This window comes from Clarias gariepinus, chromosome 1 (genome assembly GCF_024256425.1).
Source record: "Clarias gariepinus isolate MV-2021 ecotype Netherlands chromosome 1, CGAR_prim_01v2, whole genome shotgun sequence".
Classification (NCBI taxonomy): domain Eukaryota; kingdom Metazoa; phylum Chordata; class Actinopteri; order Siluriformes; family Clariidae; genus Clarias; species Clarias gariepinus.
Window position 1 is genome coordinate 1,488,793 of NC_071100.1, and position 13,708 is coordinate 1,502,500.

Consider the following 13,708-nt stretch of genomic DNA (forward strand, 5'->3'; position numbering starts at 1 on the left):
ACATCCGGGACCTGCCGGGAACTCTTCAGTAGATCCAATATGGCGGAGGTAAGGGAAAATTCTAAATGATTTTTTTTCCTTTTAAAAAACAAAAAACAAACAAATTGAGGTCGCGTTTTAATTTTAGCAGGCTGTGCGTTATGAAATTAAATTAGACTAAAATATAACCTGTGTATTTTCCCCCTGGCGGCGCTGTGTAGACCTGAGCGATTTGTAGTTATTAAAACTTGTTGGATTTTACACTGTTTTCATCCTGAGGTAAAGTTATTAGCCCGCTCGCGCTGTTAGCCCCGGGGGTGGGGGCAGATTCCCATCCTGGACTGGGGGGTGGGGTGGGGGGGGTCACTGAGACAGGGAGCCGGGGGTTTTATTCAGGAGAAGCGGTGTGTGTGTGTGTGGAGTGATGCTGTTGGATATTGAGTGTTAGCAGGGTTAGCTAAGCCAAGCTATCTCTCTCTCTCTCTCTCTCTCTCTGTGTGTGTGTGTGTGTGTGTGTGTGTATGCTGGAGGAAGTTTACACGGTCACGTACACACTCCTCGGCAAATCCAGACCAACAAAGGAATGTAATAAGCTGTATTATTGTTACTTTTAATTGACTTTTATAACTTATACACATTGTTTTAATGTATTTTCTGGGGGTACATGGGGGGGTGTGATGCAGGAGGGGCAGGATGTCCCCCTTAAAACACTTTATGTGTGTGTGTGTGTAAAGGAGAACTGATCAGATGTCTGGTGTTAGTCTTAAGATGTGGAGTAAATCCGCATCATGTGACCTCCTCCGAGTCGGGACAGTCTGATCTAAGTCCGATCCGATCTGAAGGCATAATCATGGGCTCCGTTGTACCATCCCCCCTGACACAACCTGTGTCTCGTGTCACTCTTCTTAAGGAAATTTCTAGGGAAAATAGGAAGAGTGAAACAGGACACGGTCTGTGTCAGGGGGAACCGTATAACGGAGTCCCAGATTATTTCAGATTGCCAGCTCATACCGATAAAACCCCACCAGGGCGCCGCCGAAGACGTGTCCGATCTTTACAAATCAACCCCCGATCGCAAACATCACCACCACCACCGGACGATTTTACCATAGCACTGTCGGAGGTCTCATCTAATAACAGGAGTTAATTTTTTTTTAATTAGGATAAGTAGAAATGTCCATGATGATGTCATTGGGTTGGTGATGTAATGAACGGTCCTCTGTTGCAGCGGTTAGCTCCTTATCGGTTTAGGACGGTTTGTGTGATTATACAGTGAAACCTCAGACCTCTACACTAATAACACTCGCGGTTTACGAGTGTTCCGCAAGACGAACAAAGATTTGTAATAAATTTTGACTTAGAATACGAACAAGTCTTGGTTTACGAGTATCATGTATTGCGTATGCGCTTCTTGTTTTGACACCAAGCGTCACGTAATCACAACTAAACCAGCGTTTTTTCTCTCTTGCGCTGCGGAATTGTGGGTACTCGTGTCCACTGCTGGGTCTTAGTGCGTGCCTCTTACTGGTATAATCAACATCCGTGCACGTGTGTTAAGCAAAAGAAAGTCTCCTTAGAGAGGTTAAAAATCCATTTTGTCCCTCTGTGTTTAAGCCTGTCATTATGTGTGCGCGCCTAATTTGAGACCATGCCCCTTCATACAAACACACACACACACACACATTCTCTCTTTCTCTTGCTCCTTTACACCCCCCACACCCCCTCTCTGCTTCACACACACACACACACACACACACACACACACTCTCTGCTCTACCCAGAAACAGTTTGTTGCGATTCTTTTCAAAGGTAAAGTGCAGGTTCATTTGTTTGTTAGTTTTACTTTACAGCAGTGATTCTATTAGAATGCGCTCACACATTAGCGATATTCTTTGCTAATTTTTTCCGACAAAACAGTCTTTTCGTTAATATGTGTGTGTGAAGTTCAAATAAGAGAGGGGAGAAAGGTTTACTGTGTAAGATGAGAGGGGGGAGACGGAATGGTCTGAAAGTGAGAGTCTTCTCCTACTTGAGCTTCACAAATACACTAACATACACATACTCTCACAGCACCTGCGAGCACAAACGGAAACACTTATCTGTTTGGATTTATTTTTACTTTGTTTTTAAAGGTAAAGTGCAGGTTAATTTGTTTTATTTTTACTTTATATTTTGTGTAAATTATTTTTATGTATTATTTTTTTTGTGCTGTGGAACAAATTATTTAAGTTTCCATGATGTCTTATGGAAAAATTCACTTTGATTTACGAGTGTTTCGGAATGCGAGCTTTCGGAACGAATTATGCTCGTAATCCAAGGATCCACTGTATAAGCGTAACTAGCTCGGGTGTGGGCGGAGCTAGACCGAGTCTGATTTAAGACCCCTAGCGTCTGATAATCTCTTTACATGTTCTCGATTCTTTAGTCTTTTATGACAAGACGTTACCTCTGATTCTAATATTTTGTGTGTGTGTGGGTGTGTGTGTGTTCTGTTACAGTCCTCCTTGGGGAACTCAAGCCCAGGTAAGAGTCATCTCTCTCTCTCTCTCTCTTACACACACACACACACACGCACACAATAGTCTGACTGATATACTGAACTATTAAACACATGGTTACACGCTGTGTGTGTGTGTGTGTGTGTGTGTGCACACCCAGGAGTGTCCGTGGGATCAGACAGTGTGGATCTGGAGCAGTCAGGAGAGAGGGTGAATGAATTTGAGGACGAGCGCACGAGTGAGGACGAGGAGCTGACCAGAGACACCCCCTTCACCACTGAGATCGAGGAACTCACACGGGTAACACACACACACACTTACACACTGTAAATACACACACACACACACACACACACACGGTGAGTCTGTAGGGTGAAGTGTTCCTGTGATCAGGAGAGCGAGATGCCGATCCAGGAGCTGCGCAGTCTGTACGGGTACGAGGCCTCCGGCTCCCCCGAGGAAGAGGAGGAGGAAGAAGAGGAGGAGGAGGAGGAGGAAGGCGACGTCGAGGAGGAGGAGGATGAAGATGATGAAGTGGAGGAGGTGGATAATGATGAGAGCAGCAGGAGCACTGGGGAGCTAAAGAGGAACAAGGTGAAGAGTTCTCACTGCTCACACCTTAACCTGGAGCTCCTTCATTACACTTTAATACATCGTACTCTGGCATTGGTTCATATCATTTATTACAGTTGTATTTGTGTGTGTGTTTTTCCAGGATGAGTGTGTAAAGAGTGTGTCTCAAGGTGTGGACAGTCAGACTGGTGGTGAGGGTCGTTCTCTCTCTGCTAAAGAACTCCTCCGCTCTCCAAACTGCAGATACTTCAACAGTTAGTACTCCTCTCACACCTCTACACTAATAATACTAGGGATGCACCGAAATGAAAATTCTGGGCCGAAAACGAAACCGAAATTTTTGGATGAACTTGGCCGAAAACCGATACCGAAACCGAAAATGGCTTCATTAAAAAACATGTTTAAAATATTTTCTTTTTGTTTGTATTAAAAAAATGTTGCATATTGCAACTTTGCTGTCCTCATCTGAAACTTTGAAGTGCTTTCAAACCGCCGACATACTCCGTGTTTGATGCGTAATGACAGCGCGAACGAGACGGGAGGATGGGAGAGGCGTTGCGACAATTTCGGCTTTTATTTTCGGCGCTTTCTTACGTTTCGGCCGAAACCGATAATGCTATTTCGGCCGAAAATTTTCGGCGGCCGAAATTTCGGTGCATCCCTAAATAATACTCCTCACCTCTACACTAATAATACTCCTCACCTTTACACTAATAATACTCCTTACCTCTACACTAATAATACTCCTCACCTCTACACTAATAATACTCCTCACCTTTACACTAATAATACTCCTTACCTTATGTAGTTTTCATAATATGTGGTACTGACAAGCAACCTATGAAAACTAATACCATGCTTATGAATTATGTTGCCCAGAGGAAGCATGTACAGGGAAAAAAGCATTGGACCTAAAACTGAACCCTGTGGAACACCAAACTCTACTTTAGAACATGCAGAATGGTCACCATTTAAATGTACTACAACTAATCTACTGCTGTGTCCGTGTTGTGATGAGGCCTAAATCCTGACTGATACAGTTCATGTATGCTATTTTTATGTAGATATGAGCATAGCTGCTCCGCTACTATCTTTTCCAGAATCTTAGAGATAAAGCGGAGGTTTGATATCGGCCTGTAATTGGACAGCTGACAGGGGTCGAGGTCAGGTTTCTTAAATAGCGTTTTTATAACTGCTAATTTAAAAGATTTTGGAACATACCCACTGCTGAGTGAGGAATTAATTATTCTCAACAGGGGTTCTGTTATTGCTGGTACTATCTGTTTAAGAAAATGTGTCGGTATAGGATCTAATATACAGGTTGAGTAAAGTATTCTAGGTACTCCTTCTCTGAACACTAGTAATACTCTTCACCTGTACACTAATAATATTCTTAATTTGTGCGTTAATACTCCTCTGTACACTAATAATACTTCTCACCTGTACACTAATAATATTCCTCATTTGAACATTAATACTCCTCACCTGTACAGTAATACTCACCTGTAGTTAATACTCACCTGTATGTTAATACTCACCTGTATGTTAATACTCACCTGTACTGTACACTACCCTACAATACCGTTTGCCTTTATTCTATACACTTACATTGGCATACCTGTACACCTGGAGTGTGTTATCAGACAGGCATGTGAATTGAAACTCCACCTCTTTCCAGATAATGAAGTGGATGAGGAGTCTGAGGAGGACGAGGACTACGTTCCCTCAGAGGACTGGAAAAAAGTAAATGCCCCTCTGTTTTTAATACTCCTGCCTACTCCCTACTGAGGTGTATGTCATGACTGCTTATGTCATCTGTGTGTGTGTGTGTGTGTGTGTGTGTAACAGGAGATCATGGTGGGATCGATGTATCAAGCCGAAACTCCTTCAGGACTCTGTAAATATAAAGAAAATGAACGAGGTACACCGCACACACACGCACACTCGCATACACACACACACTTCTCTCGAGTCCTGACGTTCTCCTGTCGGTGTTCAGTGTACGAGAACGACGACCAGCTGCTGTGGAACCCGGAGTTCCTGCCCGAGCACACGGTGGTGGAGTTCCTGACGGAGGCGTGTAAACGCACCGGGGACGAGACCGGGGTCGACGCCATACCCGAGGGCTCGCACATCAGAGACAGCGAACAGGTAATCTCGTGTCAGAGGTGACGGACACGTCTGATTAGCATTTTGAAGCATGTGTCAGTAATTTTGTGTGTGTGCAGGCATTGTATGAATTGGTGAAGTGTGACTTTGACACAGAAGAAGCTCTGAGAAGACTGAGATTTAACGTTAAAGCGACCCGAGGTAAGTCTTCGCTGTGCCAGTGAGCGTGGCTATGTGTGTGTTAGCGTTGCTGGGGCTGTCCTCATGGTGTCTCCTCTGCAGAAGAGCTCTCAGTGTGGACGGAGGAGGAGTGTCGACACTTCGAACAGGGCCTGAAGGCGTACGGGAAAGATTTCCACCTCATCCAGGCCAACAAGGTAAGACGCCGCGTCGGGTACAGCGTGTCGCTATGGTATATGGAACGCGGTGACACTAACGACGCGACGATGTTTGTTCCAGGTCAGGACGCGGTCCGTGGGCGAGTGCGTGGCCTTCTACTACATGTGGAAGAAATCCGAGCGGTACGACTTCTTTGCTCAGCAAACGCGCCTCGGCAAGAGGAAGTACAACCTGCACCCGGGCGTCACGTACGTGCCCCGTTATCGTTGCTATGGTTACAGGTGTGCTGTCAAATCCTTTATAATGATATAAGTGGGTGTGTCTGTTTTTTGTTTGTTTTAGGGATTATATGGATCGTCTGTTGGATGAAACAGAGAGCGCAGCGTCAAGTCGAGCAGCCACGCCCCCTACCTCTATTAACCAATCAGACAGAAGCGATGGCTCCACCCACAATGGTGAGCATGAACATAGTTTTAAAAAAAAAAATTTTTTATGCCCGCGTTAATAAAATGTTCAGGCTGATTAACACAGCTAATTCCCCGCCGCAGGTCTCGGTGTACACGGCTCCGCCCCCAGCACGGACACGGACGGCAGACACGAAAACCCGCAGTCAGACGGCACCGATTCCAACGGGTGTGAGCGAAACGGGACGCTTAAGCGTCCTCAGGACAGCCAGAGCGTGGAGCGGCCGGGTAAAAAGTGCAGAACTGAGTCGGACCCACCTGTCCACACGGAAACAAACTCGTCTGAGGTGAAGGAGAACTGACGCCCTGTCCACGCCGTGGGAACCCGCCTCCTCAGTGGTTCTGCTGAATCAGGACGGGACTCGGACTGGCGCGTCCACCACGCCGGGACGGACCCGGACTCTCTCCGTCCTTTTCCCAGACTACAAAACACTTTCAAACCCCAAATCCCGCCCCTCACCCATCCCCCGCCGTCTGAGCTAAAACGCACTGAGCCGCTGATTGAGCGGAAACCAAAGGCCATACCAAATCCATATGAGAGGGGGCGGGGCTATTTAACAGATCCTGATTGTAGGATTTAGTCACGATCCAAAGCTGCCGTGGACGAGACGTCTGCTAGCGAAGCGTAGTCTGGTTTTACACAGAACACGTCTAATTCTATTTGTACCGGAGTTTGCCTGATTATTTTTTTACCGCTGAGATATATTTATATTTTGTAAGTGAAACACTCTGCAGGTGAGCGACTGGATGTTGAGAGTGAGAGACAGAGACAGGTGCCCATGTGTATGTGTCTCTTTCTCTCTCTCTCTGTTTGTCCACATGAGGTCGCTCCACCGGGGTTTGTACAGATTTGTACAGAATCACACTTTTGATAACGGCTCTGTACGTGTTCCTGTTTCTGTCCTTTTACTTCCTTTAAAAACAAAATCTGTGATTTTTTTTGTTGTTGTTGTTAGTTTTGTTTTTTTGAGATGCACACAAACAACCTTAAGATGAAAAATGAAAACAATCCCAGTCTCCCGACTCAAACATGTCCTGTCTCATTTTTTTTTTATTCTTTTATTTCTTATTCTGTTTTTCACCTCTCCTTTTTGACTTTTTGTTGTACGTGTGTCTGAAACAAAAAGCTGGTACGCTTGTTTTTATTTTCTATTCACTTCTGTGTGTTTAGACATTCTATCATTTTATTTTAAGCAAACATAAACACAATGTTATCATGAAACGTGTTTGATCCATGAACACACCTGGCTTTGATGTCGGAGTACGCTGCTATGTTCATAAAACGCCAGATGAGTCGACTGGTGTGTAAATGTGGAGCGATTGCCTTCATGCGCAGATGGTCACTGTACTCATGTCAGATTCACACGGCATTTTTGTCAGTGCAGAACCCAATACACAATAATTCATAATACTATTATGCTTCTGTTTCTGCACTGAGATCGTGAGTCATGGTAAGGTTTTCTAACTTTTCTCTTAAATCTATTTACATATTTACAAACCAAGCTATTCAAGAGGTAAGATCCTGCTTGTTTAAATAATGACAGGTAGTCTCCGACTTACAAATTGTCACAGCTAGGAACGGACCGCCGTTCTACTTTTCGTTCAATTGCTGAAGTAGCTCTCGTGTGTTGTACAAAAAATAGACACTGCAGAGCACCAGATACTATTATAATATTTACAATTATATACAATAATATATATTTTCATTGTGTAAGTGAATGTATAAAATTTTTTAAAGTCCAGTATATTGTATGTGTGTGTAGGTGTGGGAGAAATTAGTCCGCCTCAACGGTTTCAATTAATCAGTCCAGGAGCATGATTATGTAAAATGTCCTGTAAAGCTGTCCTGATTGAGAATAATTCCTAATTTAAAAAAAACCTTAACAAAACAAAGTTCACAGTTCAGTATGCGAGTTTGAATAGGCCTGAAGCCATGAATAGAATTAAAAGTCAAGCTAAATTATAAATTAACTAGGGTGTCAGGTGTGTGTGTGGTAATGGCAAATGGTTTACATGGTCTACAGGTCAGTAGAGTTTTTGGGTAGAGCCGCAGAGAGGTCAGGTCTGGCTTTGGCTACAACTTTCAGTTAATTGTTTTCTAAAGACTGAATGAACCTCCTGAAATATTTCCTTTTAATTCAGCAGTCTGCGTTAGTGTCTAAATGCTGCAAAATAAAAGAGGAAACATATGGTCTTATTTCTTGGTAAGTATAGCTACACTGCCTGGCTGAAGAATAGCTTTCGGAAGGGTCAATTATTGGCCTACATATAGTGAAGAAAACATTAAAATACCTGTAATTGGGATAAGAACATCCTGGGTGTTAATGGGAGATCACTTTAACTCTTGGTGAAGTTGCATGGTAAAAAAGAAATTCCAGTAAAAACCAAAGCTGTGTTCAATAGTGAAAGTAAAAGCGTTTCCACACATACACACACACAATGTGATAAGAAGTCTCAGGATTGATACAAAAGAAAAAAGGCTTTAGAATAATGATCCCGGGTAAGAAGGGAAGGACATGAAGCGATGCTCCGATCATGCATAGAGGCACTGTACAAGCCTCTAAAGACAGTGTTATGATCTGGGGTTGATCAGTTGCTTAGGTCTAGACTTAGCAACGTTATGTGGAAATAAAATGAAGTCAGCTGACCACCTGAATGTACTTAATCAAGTTATCACCTATGGAGGATCTATGGAGTTTTTCTTCCCTGACGTCACTGTCATATGGGACAGCCGACTCGGCTGTACAAACATCTAGAGGAAGTTAAATTCACCATCTAGGTTCCAGAACAGATGCATGTCTTCCTCGATCTCTGGGACCAGTTGAGCAGTTATTGGGACCAACCGAGCAGTGCTGGAGGATCGGAGGGAACGTGGTGCAGTGCGGGGTGTGATTAGAGCCGAGAGGTAAGTGGGTGCTGGGCTGTTTTTAGCTTTGTAGGCACGCATTGGTGATTTGAATTTGATGCAGCAGCTACAGGAAGTCAGTGCAAGGAGCAAAGTGGGGTGATGTGGGAGGAAGGTTTAAAACAAGCTATTTAGCTGAATTCTGGATCATCTGCATGGACGGAATGGTGCACAGAGGCAGAACATTACCTGATTTAAGAGAGTGATTAATGATTGTGGTAATTATAGGACTGCCACCTAAGTTGCAGTCCTTGATTATGCGTGAAAGTAATAGTTCCAGGATGGAAGACAAGGGTTTCATGGTCTTAATGATGTCTGAAAATGGAGAAAACACAAAGGAGGGTAGTTCTGAGACTTAGGATTGTTCAAACAGAATAACAGGGAGTGTGTGCTGGAGGGCAGTGAAACACTCTGTTTACTTCGTTGACATTTGCTGGTAAAATGATTTTACAGTTCCACAGCATTAATGCTGCCTCAATGCAGCATGGTATGGAGGTGATCAGGTTGTTGCACTGCAGAGACGTTCTTTGAAGACCAGGTTACTTTGATAGCAGCCTTCAGCTCGTCTGTATTGTTTGGGTCGGGGGTCTTCTCATCTTGATAATAGTCTGTAGATTCTCTCTAGGGTTCAAGTAAGGTGAGTTGGCTGGCCAACCAAGCACAGTCATATCACCGTCAGCAAACCAGTTCATGGAAGTTTTGGTGATCTTCATAAAGCTTGTCAGCAGAAAAAGGCATAATGTGCTTTACAGTCTCCTGGTACGTTGGTACGACTTGGACTTAGTAAATCACAGTGGACCAAGACCAACAGATGACATGGTACCCATATCATCACCGACTGTGGATACTTCATACTTGATTAAGATGTAAGATTCAATTAATTTTCATGTACCTTACAGCACACACAAAATATTGCATAATTTAGGAATCCCAGTTAGAAATCTGAGGTCAAAGTGCAGGGTCAGCACTCTGCACTCTGAAGCAGAGAGGGTTATGGGCCTTGCTCAAGGGCTCAACAGTGGCATCTTCAGTGCTGCGGCTTGAACCCTGACCTTTCAATCAGTGTCAACTGTCAGCTGTCTTCCCCATTCATGTACTGAACTTGACTGAGCTATAAATAATATGAATACTGTATGAATAATAATTCAATAAAACCTGAAATGAAATATTCTTTTATTCTAATATTCTGAGATACTGGATTTTTTAATTTTCATGAGCTGCAAGCTGTATTCATAGAAATTATAAAATTACATAGCTATGTAATAACAATTACATGTAAAATATTTCGCTTTACACAGCACATTAGCTTTCAGACATTTAAAGGTACGGTGAACTGCTGCTTGGGTAACCTTTGTCAAAGTGTCTTTTGTATAATACCTAAAAGTATGCAAACTTTGGAACAGGGTTTATTTCCTTTTTTTTTTTCCTTTATCTTGTTTTGTTTGATGATTGTGCCATTATGCCTTACATATTATTATTTTATTTTTTTTGCCTTTCGAGGCATGGCGGCTAGCACGGTGGTTAGCACTGTCGTCTTGCACCTCCAGGGTCTGGGTTCAATTTACATGCAGGGTCAATTGCCACCTCTGTGTTTATGATGTTTGCATATTCTCACTCTGCTTGGTGGGTTCCTCCAGGTACTCTGTTTTTTTCCCCACAGTGCAAAGACATGTAGATTAGGTTAACTGCCATTCTTAAGTTTTTTATAGTGTGTAAATAAGTGTGTGTGTGTATGTGTGTATGTGTGTGCCCTGAGATAGATCGGCACCCTGGTCAGGGTATATCAATAATAATTTAAAATATTGAAAAGTTGATATATTTCAGGAATTTAATTCAAAAAGTGAAACTCATATATTTATATATATATATATACAGTGAGGTCAATAAGTATTTGATCACCCTGTGATTTTGCAAGTTCTCTTACTTTGAAATCATGGAGGGTCTACAACTTTCAGCATAGGTGCATTTCCACTGTGAGAGACAGAATCTAAAAAAGAAAAATACGGAAATCACATTGTATGATTTTTTTTTAACAATTTATTTGTGAATTACTGTGTCAAATAAGTATTTGATCACTTGCTTGTCAGCCAGATTTCTGACCCTCAAAGACCTGTTATTCTGCTTTTAAATAGTCCATATGCTTCTTCCGGAGCCACTCCTTGGTTTTCCTGGCTGTGTGCTTTGGGTCATTGTCGCATCAGGCTTCTGTAGATGTTTTATTTCATACTTCTGACGTTGCATTTTATGATGGGGACGCAGGTAAGGTTTACTTCTGCTGACTCGTCCATGAAGAACTTGTGGAATGGTGCACCACAACTCCTGAGTCTGCTAAATCTTCCTACAGGTTTTTTGCAGTCTTTGATTTGTCTGTCTGACCAGCATATGAGCAGCTCTCTCCAAGAGTTTTCTTGGTCTTCCAGATCACCGTTCCCCTGAACTGCCATCTCTTTATTACATTTCTCACTGTGGAAACTGCAAGCTGACAACGCTTTGCTATCTTCTTGTAGCCTTCTCCTGCATTGTGGGCATCAATAACTTTCAGAGTCACAGCTGCTTAGAGGAACCCATGGTTTGTTGAGTGTCCACAAGTGTGTGCGCAAGGTTTAAGAGTCAACGTATTTACTAATAATAAATAATTCTATTTCTATTTTTATTTTTAGTTCTATTTTTCCTAGTTTAATTTAATTTTTTAATTTAATTTCTATCGTATTTCTTTTATTCATATTTATTTCTTATTTGTAAAATTTAACTCTCTTTTAGGGTCAATGGCAGTCGTATAATGCATTTCACTACATTTCGTACTGTGTATGTTTGTGTATGTGACAAATAAAATTTGAATTTGAATTTGATTAATAGCAGCTGTTGCCAGATCTAATGAGCTGATTAAGGTCTGACTGAGACTCTGGAACTCTTAGATGGCCCAAACTTTTGCACAGTGCCATAATAATGTTTTTTATTTTTGTTCATCTTATGGCATAAGAAGTAACTATGCATCTTCATGTTTTCCTGAAAATATCGTGCATTTTTTCCATTCCCAAGAGAGACTGTGTTAACATCTTTCCAATAAAAAAAATAATCACCAATATTTGTTATTTATCAAGGGGTGCCTAAAATTTTGCACAAGACTGTATATAGAATACTATAAACAAAGGGAACACTTAGCCCCAGTTAGACGCCTCTCATATGTGTATGCATGGTTCAAGTCAAACTGGGATTAAGTGTTTCCTCTATTTTTTTGAGCAGTATATATACAAACTCTGTTTTGGACTTCACCTTTGACCAGTGTTCTGCATGTGTACAGCATTGTTCTGCATGTGAGCGACTTACATTTTTATCTCATTATACATCTGAGCAGTTAACCGCTCAGCCTTAACCACTGAGCTAGCCCTGTACCCCGGTCACACCCACTTCAGTGTGATTATCCCTTACTGTAATCAGTTTTTGTTGCTTACGCTTTTGCTAATTTTGCTAATGCTTTTCTCATTCATTCCGCCTTCTACTTGACTGTTGGTTGAAAAAGGGGACCTTCAGACCTTTGCTTTGCTGTTTATACTTTGATTGTTGTTAAACTATACTATGCATGACCTTTTTCTAGATTTTTAGACTATTTGTGATTTTCTCCATTTGAAATTCGTTCGTGTATGATCATTAACTTTTTTTTTATTTGGTTTGCTTCATTTTGTATATGTTTTGTAAATAGTGGTTTAGTAGGAAGTTGATGACATTTGATTTGTACATATTTGTTTTCTCTGTATTTTTGTTAATTTTCTTTTGGTGTACCTGTAGGTATTTTACTTCCGGACAAATTAGAGGGAATTCTTGTTTATTATTTTGGCCTTGCTGGCTCCCGAAGCTCACAGACATTTTTTGGAGATTTGCAATTTCACTGTGTATAAATCTGACCCCCTTTTTATTTATTTATCTATCTCCCCTTCTTTTTCCTTTTCTGAACTTGGAGTCAAGTCAACAATGTTGTGTGTCTCATGTCAGTAAAAGGCCTTAGTTGAACAGTATACTAAATTTTGTAAGCAGTGATTGGGTGTATGAGTGCAAACCAAAGAGGCTGTGTGACATTTGCGTTCCCACATTTCAAGGGTTTTACCTTATGACAAGCAGGGACAGCGGCAGGTCATTGTCAGGTTGCCTTGATTCCAATCCTGAATAAAAAAAAATATTGGGGTGGATTTAAAAAACATTTCCATTAAAAAGGGAGTTAGTAGCTCATTTGTACAAACAGTTTGTTTGAAACAGAAGTGAAACAAGGAGTTTCAGTGAGACCAAAACGCAGAGTCTGAATGCTATTTCAGCTGCAACATTAACAGACGCATATTGGAGAGCTCCGAGCTCATGATCTTGCTCTTAGAACAATCTCACCTCATGTTCTTGACTGGGTTTTCCCCCAGCGCTCAAGAACCCGGTTCCTGGTTGCTTTTACATTAGTTTATGTAACTATATCGAGCTAATGGTCAATCCTGTGACTGAACCAGCACTCAATCAGGATCTCACGTTTATCTCGAAGGTGTCAGTTCTTCCACTGCAAACTTTTACCACAAACCCCCCTGTGATCTCATCAGTCCCATGCTACAGCGTAAAAGTCCTGTTCGCTGGAATGTCAGGGGTCACACCACCAGCTCTAATGCTATGACTAGGTGTTACAGAATGGCATGTTTGGGAACCATGGGACCACACAGCAGAACACTACAGAGTGTACATAAGGTAGATTATTGAGGTTTTACAAAAAAAAAAACCTCCCAGAATATTGCAATAAACAGATTAGTCAATAGAAATTAAGCAAAGCAAGAGCCACATTTTTCTGAGTTGAAGTTTTATTTAAACATACA

At 41.9% G+C, this 13,708-nt stretch overlaps 1 protein-coding gene across 3 annotated transcripts; it reads left to right on the forward strand.

The window, feature by feature from the left end:
* On the forward strand, positions 1-6,985 carry mier1b (mesoderm induction early response 1b, transcriptional regulator). 3 transcript variants are annotated; one of them, XM_053503094.1, is made up of 13 exons: positions 1-48; positions 2,478-2,502; positions 2,638-2,777; positions 2,874-3,071; positions 3,193-3,304; positions 4,729-4,793; positions 4,899-4,971; positions 5,050-5,201; positions 5,279-5,360; positions 5,442-5,536; positions 5,619-5,746; positions 5,841-5,953; positions 6,047-6,985. In XM_053503094.1, exons 1-13 carry the CDS (start codon positions 40-42, stop codon positions 6,262-6,264), a joined length of 1,410 nt encoding a protein of 469 aa, XP_053359069.1. In that variant the 5' UTR covers positions 1-39; the 3' UTR covers positions 6,265-6,985. The 3 variants fall into 3 exon arrangements, with proteins under 3 accessions (XP_053359069.1, XP_053359071.1, XP_053359070.1); XM_053503096.1 differs by lacking the exon at positions 1-48 and having other exon boundaries at positions 1,929-2,502; positions 2,849-3,071; XM_053503095.1 differs by lacking the exon at positions 1-48 and having other exon boundaries at positions 2,186-2,502; positions 2,871-3,071.
* Positions 6,986-13,708: the final 6,723 nt, after the last annotated feature.

Coding starts and splice junctions, on each gene's coding strand:
- mier1b (XM_053503094.1), top strand. Junction 2,503..2,637: donor CTTGGGGAACTCAAGCCCAG/GTAAGAGTCATC, acceptor GTGCACACCCAG/GAGTGTCCGTGGGATCAGAC. Junction 2,778..2,873: donor AGATCGAGGAACTCACACGG/GTAACACACACA, acceptor TGTGATCAGGAG/AGCGAGATGCCGATCCAGGA.